Below are 15,546 nucleotides of genomic sequence, written 5' to 3'. Positions count from 1 at the left end.
CTATTGCAATAAAACGGCAATTTCATACTTTAACCCCTAATATATTATAATTAAGAACATTGTATGAATATAAATATATTATATGTGTTATGCCTTCATTATCTATTTTTGGTGTTAAAATTCATATAATATGTGTTCAAATGGTTTTTTTTTTCTTTTTTTTAATGTTATTTACACTTTCTTTTATCTATGTTATTTACACTCATATATTGGATGGTTGTAACTCGTCACTCTCTTTTGTATGTCAAGACCTGTTTTAAACCTTTCATGTAGGTCTCAGAAGAGATGTAAAATAAGCACTGACCTGAATACTAATTGTATGCATCTGTTTGGGATATATCTTAATTTTTTCATGTAGGGACTGCAGATGTTTCTTTGGTTTACTAACATTATCAATGTTAAAAATTGACAGATCACAGCAATGCTATTCACGAAGTTAAAGGGGGATGCTGCTGTGGCCCTGCAGACACAGGTCAAGGACTGCGTCATTTCTGTCCCCAGTTACTTCACGAATGCCGAGAGAAATGCCCTCTTAGATGCTGCTGCCATTGCTGGTAAGATAAATTTGACCTCAGGTTTTACACTACTCGCTTAGAAATCAAAAACTATTATTCTGTTATTGTAGCAAACACCAATTAGTCCTTAGCAATCTTTTTTTGGCCTTTAACCCGTAATTAGTTGCACCAAAAAAGTTATGCATTAGATCGCGTGGAGTTGTGCATCACCACAAATTAGAATTGTGAAATGAAATATAAATTACATGCAATATCAGAGTTTTGTTAATGACGATATTTGAACACACTTAATTTGAAAGTTATATATGTCTTTTAGACTTAATATATATATATAATTATTAAAAAAAATAATAACATTTGTAAAATCTAATTTTCTTCACAATTTTGGCAGACTAGAATTATGTGATCTATTTTAACCATTTGGAAAATTACATCTTTATTTTTTGGACCTTGATTCAAGGACATACATGGCATTGTTTATATGAACGCGATCAGACTGCTCCAGGTGCTAGTTCAAAATCCTCACTTTCAATTCTCTTGTGTCGTATATTAAGGAGTGGTTGAGGAAGTGTACTTTATTTCGCTTTATTCTGATGCACAGTTATGGTCACTTACAATGACTTCACAATGTTGCTCATCATCAGCTCACTATCAATAGCTTCTTCTTCTTTGTCTTTCAATCTCTAAATCAGTCAATCCCCATAGCGTTGTATTGCTACTTTAAAACAAAAACAAAAAAATACATTACAGCATAGTTTTAAAAATACTAATGTATTATTTTTATAAATGTTTTATTTAAATACATAATAATAATAAAATATATTTACGGAAATTCGTCTACAGAAACAGTGGCTTGGGGTGTTAATGCACCCCAAACACGCTCTCCAAGTGCAATTATACATAATCGAGTACAGATTATATAAGAATTGTGCACTATAATAGTGTTTATGAAGTTACCTTGAAGATAGGCGCCGTAAGTTCAAATTTTAAAAACTAATGGGCCTAGAAACCTGCAATACGATATGACACACCCCACGCGTGAAAATAACTAATAATAATAAATATATCAAGATGAGACAGCGCCCAGCTTTGATGAACATGTGTGTCCAGTGCAACAGAAAATCGATTGAGATAGGCGAAGGGACTTGGTTACTGGAATTTAATTATTTTGATTCATACAAAAAAATTGTAAATTCAGTGAGCATTCTAAGGGCATTAACACACGCTTTTTCCTTAACACAACAGGAACTCGTTTATAAAATATTGGTATAATGTTAATGTAACATGAATAACATGTGACTTAAAAATATTCTAATTTGGTAAATGCTTAATATAAATTGGACATGGTTGGAAATTTCCTGTAAATGCTCTGAACCCTAAACCTTAGTGACCTTGTAGGAAACAAAAGATCAATACGCTCTATTGTGTAGCTAGAACATTCAAATCATTTAATGGTACCAATACAGCTACCTGTGTCAATATTACACCATGGATTAAAGTAGGTTGCTTAGATATTTTTCTGGTTTTTGCAGGACTCAATGTACTGCGTTTGATGAATGAAACTACTGCCACTGCTTTAGCTTATGGTATTTACAAACAAGACTTACCCGCAGCTGAGGAGAAACCTCGAAATGTCATCTTTGTGGATTTCGGACATGGCTCTCTCCAGGTAAACTGTCATGACGTGCTAAAATCTGAAGAAAAGAAGAAAAAAAAGAAGAAACTTGTTTACAATTTGATGTGAATGCCGTACTTAATATTCACACATTAAAGGACTCCTAAATAACTATGTACAATGTCATAAAGCTTATTAATTTTAAATTGGTCATCTAATGTAAATTAAACAAAGCGTAAACTTTTCTCTATTAAGGTTGCCGCTTGTGCATTCAACAAGGGTAAATTGCGAGTGCTAGCCACTGCTACAGACGCGCATTGTGGTGGTAGAGACATAGATAGTGCTCTTGCTGAATACTTCAGCCAAGACTTTGTCACCCGATATAAGCTGGACCCAAGAAAAAATCAAAGGTACTTTTTTATTTCTTTTAATATTTATTGCAAAATTGGATCTATCGCACATCGATCAGAATTATATCAACAAAGAACTAAAGCTGTAATATTTTGGTAATGTGCCAAGAATAAAATTTAATGTTTCACAAGTTTGATCAAATGTCGTGAATTCCATGAATCACAATCTTTACGGTTTATGTGATTTTGTGAGTGAATAATTTATTTGCTGCTGTTGACTGATGAGTTCATTTTAACAACAGTTTGTAATCTGTTGATAACACTTTCATAATGATATGTGATTCCTGTTTCTAATTGGTAAAATAAAAGTTAAGTGATAAGTCGAAGAGATATGCTACACTATCACAACAGTTTACACATGTCTGTTTAACCTAATCACCAACCTTCATACCAAGTATGAACTATTTTTTTGTCAAGGTTAACCCATCCTTCACCACTTTGTCAATATTACCTGATTATTATACTAATTGTCAGTGATTTTTATCGTGTTACTAATTTTATCTCAGGGCATACCTCCGCTTACTGCAAGAAGTGGAGAAGTTGAAAAAGCAAATGTCGGCGAATAGTACGCGACTTCCTCTAAACATCGAGTGCTTCATGGAAGAACGTGATGTTTCCGGCGACATGCAGCGCTCACAGATGGAACATATCTGCGCTGACACCTTTAACCGCGTCGAGAGAACACTGCGTGCTATTCTGCATAATGCTAGTATGTGACATTACCTACTTGTATCTGTATTTGAAATTTAATTTGAGTTGCAATGAATATTTGGTAGCTGTTCTATGTTCAGTTATTTGGACTGTTACTTTTTTGCTATTCGGCTGACTACCGAATATTGTATCACTATTCGGCCGAATACCGAATACCTATAAACTTGAAGAAGAAACAAGAAAAAACACAGTAAATTATTATGTAATATTTATTTTATTGAATATCATGCTTTTACAATCATGATAAATGACATAAAACAGTAAAGTTAATCCCTATCTATATTTTTCCCAGAGCTGAGACCTGAAGACATTCACTCTGTGGAGATTGTAGGTGGATCCACAAGAATTCCTGCTGTAAAAGGCCTGATTGAACAAGTTTTTGGGAAACACGCCTCGACTACTCTGAATCAGGTGATTTTTACTTATTATTTTTTTGTGACAATATACAATAAAGTGCATGGTTATCTTTTACGGAAAATGTCAATAAATAGGATAATAGTCATCACAGGACTACTAGCGTCACAATAAGCGTCCATAAAGAATTAAATTAAGCCTGATTAAACATTGAGAGTTCGGAATAAGAAATTTATTAAAACAAATTCCAGGACGAGGCAGTGTCTCGTGGCTGTGCGCTACAATGCGCTATGCTGAGCCCCGCGGTGCGCGTGCGCGACTTCAGCATCACCGACGTGCAACCCTACGCAGTGCGTCTCGCTTGGGACGCCGCGCGTGGCGAGGACGGGGACATGGAGGTACGTACTAAGCAGTTAATATAAATTAATTAACCAATTGATTGGTTACTTGTACTTAAATGGTTGATAATAATTATAAAACAAGGTCAATGACATTGGATAAATTTGTGATTCCAAGAGTCTGAAACTACTACAGCGATAAGACCATAAATTAATAAATAACATGAGGTTATTAGACATGAACCCAAAATGTGAAATTGAAAAGTTACTTTTGACTATATTTCAGAAACTTTTTTTAAAAGTAATAATTTACACCCTTAAATTATTAATTTTAACAAAATCACATTTATATCCTTGCTAAATAACAGTTAACAACTAGCTACTCAATTGGATTCTGTAGTCGAACTGTATATACAATTATGTAGTACAATGTTAAGTTATGTACTTTTTCCGCCAGAGGGCGTCATAAAGTAAACAATCTGAATTACGTTTGATTTGCTTAAAATTATTAAAAGTGAATAATTAACTTCGACAATCAGTTAAAAACAAAGGTGTATACACAAATATTATGTGCAAGTGTTTGTAAACTTTTTTATATAGTAAATAACTCAAAATAATATACCAAAGTGTTAAGACTGTTTCGTTTGAAAATGGATGTTAAATCTGTGTCATTCTGGGACAAAATAATTTCAACAGCTAATATTAAACGAAATAATAAATATCTGCAATGATTAGTTAAGTGAAAAGTGTTTATTTTAAACATTTTAATAAATATCCATCAGTTATGTAGGTACTTAACATTTGAAATGGCAAATTGGACTTTGGACCCTATTTGAAATGCGTTTATAAAGATCTGCTATAAGAGACTCAGCGTGCTTCCTACAAAGGATTAAATTCACCGCTGTATTAAACGTCGCACTGGTCGAGTGGCTGTTGCAGTTGCCTTCAGCGTCCGAGTTGCAAGTATAAATAGACAATTTTATTTCTTTTTTTTTTCTTTTTTTTTTTTATATTTCGATGTAAATTGCATCGATTTAACTATCTGAAGTAAATTTGAACCTTCCCGGGCTACCAAGTTTTATGAAGAACCTTTAATACGTGTTAAGATAAATTTGTTAAAAGATGCTAAGCCACAGTGAAATAGTGCTTTTTACGTTTTAAATCTTAACAACTTTTCATTGATTAATTAACGCTCAGAGATTATTATATTAAACCATTGTGAAACCTAAGACATTGAACTGTTGACTGAACAATTTATTAATGTATCGAAGACATTATTTTGTGTGGAGGTGGCGCCATCTGAGGACTGTAGTCGAAACTACAAATCTACTAATCAATTATATGAAAGAAATTATATTAATTAATTAATTATAATAATTATAATTGATTATATTGAGTTCTTAGGTTTTCGCGATTGTTACACATAGGAAATGAAACTATTTTTCCGAATTTAAATCGCGTATATTTGAAACGTCGGTTTGTTTGAAAAAAGAAATATACGCGATTTAAATCTGGAAAAATAGTTTCATTTCCTATATATAATTGATTATTTAATTTTATAACAATAATGGCCCCAAGAACGGAAAGTAGCACATTATGCAAAAAACCCATAAAAAGAAACTGTTTGTTCTGTTAAAATTTGTGTTGCACAAGTTGTAAAAATAATTACTGTATTGAAGAGTGTTCACAAGTCTACCAAAAGATGCGACCTTCTAGACAAATCATGACGTACTACATGGAAGTGCAATATATGTGCATCAAAGCTAAACGCTCTTCAACATCCACTCATATGAAAACGAAATATAAATCAAACTGTCGTAGTGCAGATCCCGAACTTAAACCTTCACCATTATCATCAGGGCAAAAGTTGATCGATACAGGGGGGCTACTCTTGATCTCCGTCCGACATCCGTCCGAAACAATTACTGTCAAATAAGTAATATTCGACAAAATTAAAAGACAAGTATCCATTATGAAGCGTCATTCGCATCACGCGTCTTTTCATTTGGTCAAGTATTGCTTATTTGGCAGTAATTGTTTCGGACGGATGTCGGACGGAGATCGAGAGTAGACCACGTGAATCGGGTTTCGAGAGTGTGGGACTTCATAACAAAGAGGTGATTCATATTCAAACCCATAATTCGTTCGAATCGCTCTCAATTAGCGACAATTGTGATGATGTAAAAGACAGACCACTCGCCCGAACCGACAACTATGAAGCAATTGAGAAAATGGAAAAAAGGAATAGGATGCTCCACGAACAACTGGACTTCGCGGAAATTCAAATTGCTTTCGGAGAAAGCCGCATTGCTGAAAAATATAAACAAAAAAGATTTAAAAATCACATCCCTCCAGCATGCACTAGATAAACAACTACAATCAGTAAAAAGTCATGATGTGAACGGAACCGCCAATATAACTAAACCAAGATTATGCACTACTGAAATCACAATCAATAATTATGTATCAGACATTAACGTACCAATAAATGGACATCGGGTTCGCGCTAAAAAGTGTCCGCACCTGTAGGGTATTAAACTCGCATACAGAGCGTCAATCGCGCAATAGTCTTCGTTTGTTCGAATGACAGCGCGGTTGTCAATCATGCAGTACAAATAATGGTTTGTAAAAATTACTGCAGTAAAGTTAAGCCAGCGGTTAAGTTGTAAACTTAAGTGTTCCATAATTTTATTTCTTAACTTAATTGTTTTTGTCGTGTTATTCTTGTAAAACACCATTTCATTACTAAATAATATCATTACAAAATATACTTATACAGTTTTTAAGTGTATACATAGTGATTTCATCAGGTTTAATAAGTGGACAAAGTGACGTGGAAAACCGTCAGGTTAACCGGTTAATACTTTCATAAAGTGTCATAAAGTGTATTTATGAACACATCAAGAAGAAACTCAACATCAAATTAAATGCACCAGTTCATCAATACCGAGCCTAACCGTTTTCTGGGAGATACGCGCATTGGCCCACATTTATGGACCGCTACTGTGAAGCGATCCACAACAATCCATCACTTTCGAAAGTTCAAAAAATACAACACCTAAAAGGAAAGCTGAGAAGGTGAAGCTGAACGTATTATACAATATTTAACTGTATCGTCGGAAAACATATGCTGGGACATTTTAACCCATAGATAAATAAATAATAATAATAAATAACGCACACACTCAACATAGCCCCGCACTAGGGAAATCCTGTGTCGCGGGTGCCATGGACACACACATAGACAACTACAAATTACACCCAAACTCACGAGAGATATAATTGTAGGCCATACAACTATTTCTCTCGGCCCGGGAATCGAACCTGGGACCTCTGCGTGGCAGTCCGGCATGGTAACCGTTCGGCCACGGAGTCAGTTAAATAGATACAACAACATTCAGTTGCTTTTTACAAAGCAAATACAAACATTTATGAATCAGCCGGCACTTCAAAGTCAAAGCGCGTATGAGTTAAAACGTTTACATTACACCAGCTTACAGACAATACACGCGATTCATAATTTAGGTGTCGACACAACAACGTGGGATCCTATTCTGGTACACATTTTAACGACGAAACTAGATGCCGAAACTTATACCAGCTATATGGAAATGAGAAAAGCACCACGAGAACTACCCGTTTTTGACGAATTCATCGGATTCCTAGAAGGAAAATTTACTGCTTTGGAGCCAATCAACAAGAAGAAACAAATGCCTTCAAACACTACAAAGAACATGGTTTTCAAAGAAACACCTTCAAGTTCTAATCAACAGCAAGGACAGTTCCAAATTATTCGACGAAATGAATTCAAACGATTCAATCCGTAAACATATAGTGCAAATGTAACACGGAATTGCCCCTTGTGCAAACAAAAGCACATTCTCATTCACTGCAAAGAATACCAGAATAAGACTCCAGAGAACAAATTGACAACAATAAAAGAATGAGATATTTTCAACAATGCGCACCACACTTTGATTCACGACATTTTATACGACACCGGAAAGGAAAAAACTAAACCTATTCCTCCAATTTCAACTTCAAGAAATATTGAGCAATCGACTAATACGGAATTAAAACGGAATTTAAACCACGTGCGTGAGAAATACTCTTTCAACACAATGACAGTAAAAAACCAACCTAAAACACACAGAAATAAAATAAATTGTATATTAAACCTGGCATGAAAGGCTAAGAGTTAGAAATAGAATTATTTATTAACTGTAATGATATTGATATTCTTTGTATTACCACAGATAATATTAATAATTCATTGAAATTTAGTGATTGGGCGACTGTGGGAATTCACAAAAGTAGACAAAGGCTATATGATCTTTACGATGAAAGGACTTCTAACACTAGTAACAGTTTTAATGATTTTGTTAGGAAATATTCGAAAATGTTTAAACGTGTTAGTGTTGCAGTCAAAGCAATGTTTATAAATAATAAAATTAAAAGCAGCGCGAATAGTAAAAACGACTTGGAATATTATTAACAGCGAAACTGGAAAGGTCAAACCTCGTAACTTAGATTTTCAACTAAGATTTAAGGACAAATTTGTAAACACAGATGCAGAAGTTGCTAAAATATTTGAATTTTTTTTTACTGACATTCCAATTTTGACTACAAAGTCGTTAAATTTATCTCCCATCTTTTAAATAATAAAAGAAAAGCAGTTAGTATCACTAATTTAAGGTTCCGTCATGTATTTCCAAACGACATTGTTAAAGCCTTTAAGTCTATAAACATAAAAAATACTGCTGATCTTGATGGTCTTTCAGTCAGAGTAATTAGTTCTATAGTTGATTGTATTGCGTCTTACTTAGCCTGTGTCTTTAATAAATGTGTTGATGATGGTGTCTTTCCTGACCTCATGAAGCAAAGTAAAGTTATTCCACTTTACAAATCTGGTAGTATTTCTGACCCCACCAATTTCAGACCTATATCAATACTACCAACTCTCAGTAAAATATTTGAAAAAAATATTCTAAATCAGATGTGTGAACATTTTTGTAGTAATAACTTAATGTCTTCTAAACAATTTGGTTCACTCGGGGTCGCTCTACAACCAATGCCGGTGTCTAACATCTGATTTATATATGTCAACATAACATGTCCTTTAGTTTCCATAGTCTAAGGTTGACTACACTTTTATATAACATGACATGTCATTGTGACAACCAATTAATATTTTTTGACGTTAATAAATTTATTAACATTAACTACATACATATATTAACTTCTTCTTTCATTTCATTTCAACATTCAGTCGATGATCGGTATAATATTTATCGACTGCAATCACTAGTTGCTTGAAAGTGGGCAACAATTTTGCGAAATGAATTGTCATATTACACCATCTTCAAAAAGTAGTGTAATAGTTAAATTGATAAGAAAAATAATTGTGTTCACAGGTGTTCCCAGCTTTCCATGCAGCTCCATTTTCGAAAATGTTAACCTTCTACAGGAAAGAGCCCTTCACAGTTAGTGCCTACTATTCTGACCAAGTACCTTTCCCTGATACATTTATTGGTAAGTATATTTGTGTATGTGTACCCTATTTTACTATCTTCCGTAAATAATTGTACTACATTTACGTACTGCGGATGTTGGTTGGTATGTAGATAGTTGTGGTTACATGATAACATTGATATAAAATAGGGTGTGTCTTGGTCAAATAAAAACGTCGTGGCAATGTTGTCTTTTAGGACAGTGGAGTATTGGAGATGTGCAACCAACTCCAGAAGGAGAGTCTCAGAAAGTGAAACTTAAAGTAAGAGTGAACATTCACGGTATTGTTACCGTCGCGTCTGCTTCGCTCGTGGAGAAGAAACAGGACAATTCCACAAACGAAACCATAGAGATGGAAAACGCGAACGAAGTCAACAACCAAGAAGCTCCGATGGACACCAACGGTGTTAACCAAGACCAGCAAAACCAACAAAACGGGCCCGAAAACCAAGAGGTGAGAGAAGATGACATGAAAGGAGAGCCACAACAAAAACAATCGTGGACACAGAGAGTAGGCCAGTGGTTCAGCGGGGTACGTGTCGGTAGCGCGTGTGTCGACCGCTCGTGCTGTTTGTTGCCAGTTCCCTCCTTCATTGTTTCCTAGTTTACCCCTTGAGCTCCCCACGGACTACTTCTTCAACATTTAATTTTCAAAAATATTGAAGAAATAGTCAGCTGCATAAAAATCATTTGCATTTGTGTGACACCCTGGTACCCAGATTTGACTAATAAACACGGAAATTAATCAAAACATTAGCGTTAGCTGAGCAGCAGACAACACAGAGTCAGCAATTTGTCTTCCCCATTCTCATTATGAGGTCCCATTTGCACAAAATTTTATTGTAAGGCTTAAAGATATTGCCTTTGTTCAGTATGCTTGCTTTCTTGCAACAATCGTTCTTTTGTCTCTGTGTCCACGCATGTTTTTGTTGAACTCGCAATTTTGTATTGATTATATCAATTTGTAGTGTTGAAAAAACCCTGATGGTAAAAGTATGTCGTATGGTTTTTTATTCGTAATTTAGGTTACATTGAAGATGGTGCAAATGGGTCGCCGCAGAGCTCGGAACTGCTGCAAATTTGCCTTTCCAAGCTGTTGCGACGGTGGGGTTAACACATGCTGCGAAATTATAGACTTTTCCGCTCTAATTTTCAGGACAACGATGACAAAAAGGATAAATCTAAGGAAAAAACCAAGAAGGTGCTCATCAAAACCGTGGAACTCCCCATAGACGCCCGCACTCACGGATACTCACAACATGAACTCAACACTCACATGGAACAAGAAGTCAGTACATAAGTTTTTGGAATATTTATATTTATGAAATTTTACCTTCGTAATTAATGTAGAATCACCTGTTTATATTTAAAATGTAGACCTTTACGAGATGTATTTACACAAAATTTAATAAATTTTCTGCGCCATTTTTTAGGGCAAGATGCAGGCTCAAGATAGGCAAGAAAAAGAACGCGCGGACGCTCGCAACGCTCTAGAAGAATACGTGTACGAGCTGCGAGGCAAACTGTCGGAAGGGGAGACCTTGCACGAATTCGTGGCGGACGACCAACGCAGCAAGCTAGTGAATCAGCTGGACAATGTAGAGCAATGGTTGTACGATGAGGGCGAAGAACAAAACCGGCAGGTATGTTTATTTATAGAACTATGTAATGATAGTTAATGCTAAGAGTGTAAAGTGTTATAAATAGGGCTGTAAGTCCACTCCTTATGAAAGAGTTCATCAAGAAAAAGAACATGGGACTTGTCAACGTGTTTCAATGCAAGGTGACGGGTGCAGTGGCAGTACCTTGCAGATCATTGCTTTTTATAAGTTCTGAGTAACACTGCAACTGTTGTGGTAGGGCGTGTCGATTACAACCAGACGCACGACTTATTCATCCCGTTATTAGATACCTAGAACAAAAAGCAAGTGAAAATTAATATGTAATAGAATTAGATGAGAAAAATGTTGTTCAAATCGCAACCATGTTACAAGTTCGGTCTAAAGAGTGTAATGAGATCAGAGTGAAATTTTTACATTTCTAAAACTCATCCTGATATTTATAACTGAAATTTTGTAAATGTGTAACAAGTAAGTAATAATAAGTAATAACGCACACACTCTACATAGCCCCGCACTAGGAAAACCCTGTGTCGCGGGTGCCATGGACACACACATAGACAACCACAAATTACACCCAAACTCCGAGAGAAATAAATGTAGGCCATACAAATATTTCCCCTGGCCCGAGAATCGAACCTGGTACCTCTGCGTGGCAGTCCAACATGGTAACCGTTCGGCCACGAAGTGTGAAAGAGTATGTCTTTCTCATTGTGAGCGTCAAGGCTATTTCAGAGTCAGTGGCTGTGAAATGTAGGTGTCCCAAGTTATGTTGCGGCATTCTATTTGATATGTTTTTGTTCAGTTGTCGTCTTCTTAATAATGATCGAACATGTATGTTACAGGTGTACTGTGATAAACTTAACGAACTAAAGACGGAAGGAGAGCCCATCAAGCAACGCCGTCTCGAATTTGAACTTCGTCCGCAAGCTTTAGACGATTTCTCATTAGCTATTCAATTAGTTAATAAAGCCGTTGATCAATACAGGTAAGTAAGGAGGTTTTCTATGCTATTAGATCTATTTACGGCCTGCTAGTTGTGGATAGTATTGTATTATAAATACCAGTATTCCGCTCATAAAGTGATGAGCGAGCACTATTAACAATTATAAGTAAATCAGAAATTAATTATTATTGACCCGAATCGTAAAATAAATGACGCTTCACACATCGGTGTTCATTCTACCAATCAATGAATAAATTTACGATTAAGTTCCCCTATAAAAGTACAAAAAGTTCATATTATAATAGTGAATATTCAAAGTGACATATATTATGAACATCTTTTTTTTCCAAATTATGAGGGGCTCCCCGTAACCAGAACTTGTTTATTAATGCGTTGAATTGAATCACCTCTTAATATCGTGTAACCCTCTGTGCTGGATCACCGTTAAGTACTGGGATGCCGTAGTACGAAATAATAGTTACCTAAAGGTCTACTTTCCTTGAGGTACAACAAAATGATTAGTATCTCGTTTAACCGTGTAGGTGGTCCGGTGGCAAAGCCCGCTCTGTCGCCGTGCCACCTCGGGTTCAAAAAAGCGTGATGAAATTTTGATAAAGCGTGTCAACTTGGTGATGGTAATTGTTACATTAATTTTAAGTCTTCAAAGAATACTACCATTATACTACATCCCGCTTCCCGCTTATATAAATATATTTTAATCAATTACGCTATTAATTTGTTTAATAACCTCGAAAGTATGCATCTCTGCCATCTAGAATTTGTTGAATTTATTGCCAATATTACGAAAAAATTTATAAGTTTTCCTCATATAAAAGAAATTTGTACAAAAAGTACTTTTTAAAGCAAAGCAAAAAAAGTACCTTTAGAATGATTCTTATTTTTCTCTGCCACAAAATTCAAATAACATCACAGGTTATTGACCCGTAAAATGTACCTCGAAGAGCCTCGTAACTCTTCGTGGTACTTATTATTTTTTGTATGTCTCGGAAAGTAGACTTTAGGTATCTATTATTCCGTACTACGCTATCCGAGTAATTAGTGGTCCGGCCACAGAGAATCACACTGCATGTCGTGAGATAAATAATGTCACCTACGCGATTTATAAAATTACATGAACTTGTGTATTTAAAGAGCGGGCGACGTGAAATATTCGCACCTGACCGACGGCGACATTCAGAAAGTGATAGACGCATGCAAGAACGCGCTCAACTGGCTGGAGCAGGCGCGCCAGGCACTCGCGCACACTCCGCGCTACCAGTCGCCGCCACACACCACGCACCAGATTCGCACCGAGCGACAGGTATCTTTCATATCACTTGACCATTTGTTTGTATTGCACTAAATCCTGTTATTAACAGGACAAGGACGACATCTCCTTGAAATCAGTAGAACTTGAGATTTTCCCTTTGCTTAATATTTCCAACCCACAATTATCACATTAACCTAGCACCTTTACAAATTAATTAATCTAAAACATTATTTTTTCCAGACTTTTGAAAATACGGTGAATCCCATCCTAAACAAACCGAAACCTAAAGAGAAAACTCCTCCACCGGCGTCGAACCCGACAGCCGGCGATGGGCAGCCTGCCGGCCACCAGCCCGACTCTCAGCAAGAGCAGATGGACGTCGAGTGAACTGCCCGCACCCCATTACCTTATACTCAACTCCACTACTGATTACTCTACCGTAGACGCGACATGATATTCAAATATTACAAGTTGCATAAATCTCTTTGCAAGTAGCATCTTGTGGTCCCCAAGATTATGCTAGTATTTAGCAGGCTTCCTTGTTTTGCAAGGGATTCATAAAGCAATTCGTGTCAGTTTAGGCCAATATAAACCATATTACATTTTTCTATTTTTTTTTTTATTATATTTCCTGGTAAATAAATCTCACCGCCAAGAGTCACGGCTCTTGTATAATTTGATATGTTGTGACATTATGTCATCAATATGACAAAGGCATGCACTAGATGAAATAAAAATGCATGTAATGGTTTTGGTTAAGCATACATACCCTGCTCTATATCCAAAGTTTCTGCCGCGTTGGTGTATGTACTTACGAATATCGATGTCGTGTCCAAGTAGATCTCTTTTAGGAATAATACAAACTACACTAGCTCACTTTTTTTGCGAGCACTGTCGACAAATCTATAGTGAATAATTTATTTAAATGAGTATTTGGTTACGTTTTCGGGCTATGTTGGCTGTTTGATTATATTGTAATCGAATACTACTACTGAAATGAAATAACATTTTTATAATAACAATAGAATTATAATTTTGACGTAACCCTGAGTATTAACTATAATTATTTACAGCATTTCTAAAACCTGCCATTGTTGCTATGATGTGATAAATCCTGGGAAGAGTAGATGTACATACTTTTATTCAGGGCATATTTTATTGTAAATTTGCTTTTTCTTTCAAGACTATAGAATAATTAATGGTTCTTGTGATTATATACTTATGTAGCTAAATATTTGTGTGTTCAAAAAACTTACCAATTCAAATTTGGTATACGTTTAACCATGTCATTGCATTTTCTTCGCTACATAATATGTGTACTGAACAGAAGAACATAGTGAGTACCAGTGCGATTTTAGTATTTTACAATCTTCTGGTCAATGTTCCGATATGGGCAATCATTCCTAAACGTATATGTTTAAAAATATGGATTTGAGCATTTTTTGCTTTTATGTTGCTCCATTAGTTATTGCACTAATAGTTTACTTAAATTCGATTGCAAAGCCTTGTTCGAATTTTTATTTATATTGTTTAACTACTATATTTTTTCCATGACGAAGTAAGTGTTGCCAGCTTACCAGCAGCTAGTGATTACAGATTTATTTATATTTATATTCTATGAACTATCAACAGTATATTCGTTACGTAATAAATGGCAGACTTGTTTCATTTGATTATAAATAATATTTATAAAATTTAAAAGAAAAACTAATAAAAATAGACGTCAGCTTAGTAAATAAGAATCGAGCCTCTGTAATTCACTAATTGATTTCGATACCAGTGGGTCAACTATCAACAAAAGAAGACGATAATGGAATTATCAATCGTTAGAACGTAAAAACATCCATTATTCACACGTTCCTGTAAAAATTGATTAGTTTCACAATCTATCTATAAAACTCGCTAACTACATGACTATTTAAAATTTTACGGTTAATGGCAACCCTGTAAACTGCGTGCATGTTACTCCGACTTAGGAAAGAATTAAAAAAACTCACTTCTGTGTGAAACTGTTCAGTTTGTTGTCTATTACAGCTTAAGGTGACCTGCAGAGCTAGCACGATAAGGCGCGACTTGGCGCGAGAGCGACATAAAGTGCGAGATGTATATGCGAGAATAGCAGTATCTCGCGCTTTATGTCGCTCTCGCGCTAGTCACGTGCTAGCCCTACTGATCTGAATTAATACATTTCATTTCGTTCAAGAATATTTCGTAACTTGTCTTTATAAGCCAGTATTTACAGCACTGCTTATGCAGT

At 35.4% G+C, this 15,546-nt stretch overlaps 1 protein-coding gene across 3 annotated transcripts; it reads left to right on the top strand.

Moving 5' to 3' along the window:
• Window positions 1–415: 415 nt before the first annotated feature.
• Window positions 416–15,338, top strand: LOC113239053 (97 kDa heat shock protein-like). 3 transcript variants are annotated; one of them, XM_026475920.1, is made up of 13 exons: window positions 416–554; window positions 2,048–2,184; window positions 2,386–2,540; window positions 3,047–3,249; window positions 3,544–3,662; window positions 3,857–4,003; window positions 9,358–9,475; window positions 9,652–9,908; window positions 10,611–10,742; window positions 10,888–11,097; window positions 11,919–12,061; window positions 13,172–13,340; window positions 13,530–15,338. In XM_026475920.1, exons 1-13 carry the CDS (start codon window positions 422–424, stop codon window positions 13,674–13,676), a joined length of 2,070 nt encoding a protein of 689 aa, XP_026331705.1. In that variant the 5' UTR covers window positions 416–421; the 3' UTR covers window positions 13,677–15,338. The 3 variants fall into 3 exon arrangements, with proteins under 3 accessions (XP_026331705.1, XP_026331704.1, XP_026331703.1); XM_026475919.1 differs by having other exon boundaries at window positions 9,652–9,986; window positions 10,629–10,742; XM_026475918.1 differs by having other exon boundaries at window positions 9,652–9,986.
• The last annotated feature ends 208 nt before the right edge of the window (window positions 15,339–15,546 follow it).

This window comes from Hyposmocoma kahamanoa, unplaced genomic scaffold (assembly GCF_003589595.1).
Source record: "Hyposmocoma kahamanoa isolate Upper Pololo Valley unplaced genomic scaffold, ASM358959v1 99303, whole genome shotgun sequence".
Taxonomy (NCBI): Eukaryota; Metazoa; Arthropoda; class Insecta; order Lepidoptera; family Cosmopterigidae; genus Hyposmocoma; species Hyposmocoma kahamanoa.
Note: the sequence above shows the minus strand (reverse complement) of the source record. Positions and strands in the feature narration are given on the sequence as shown.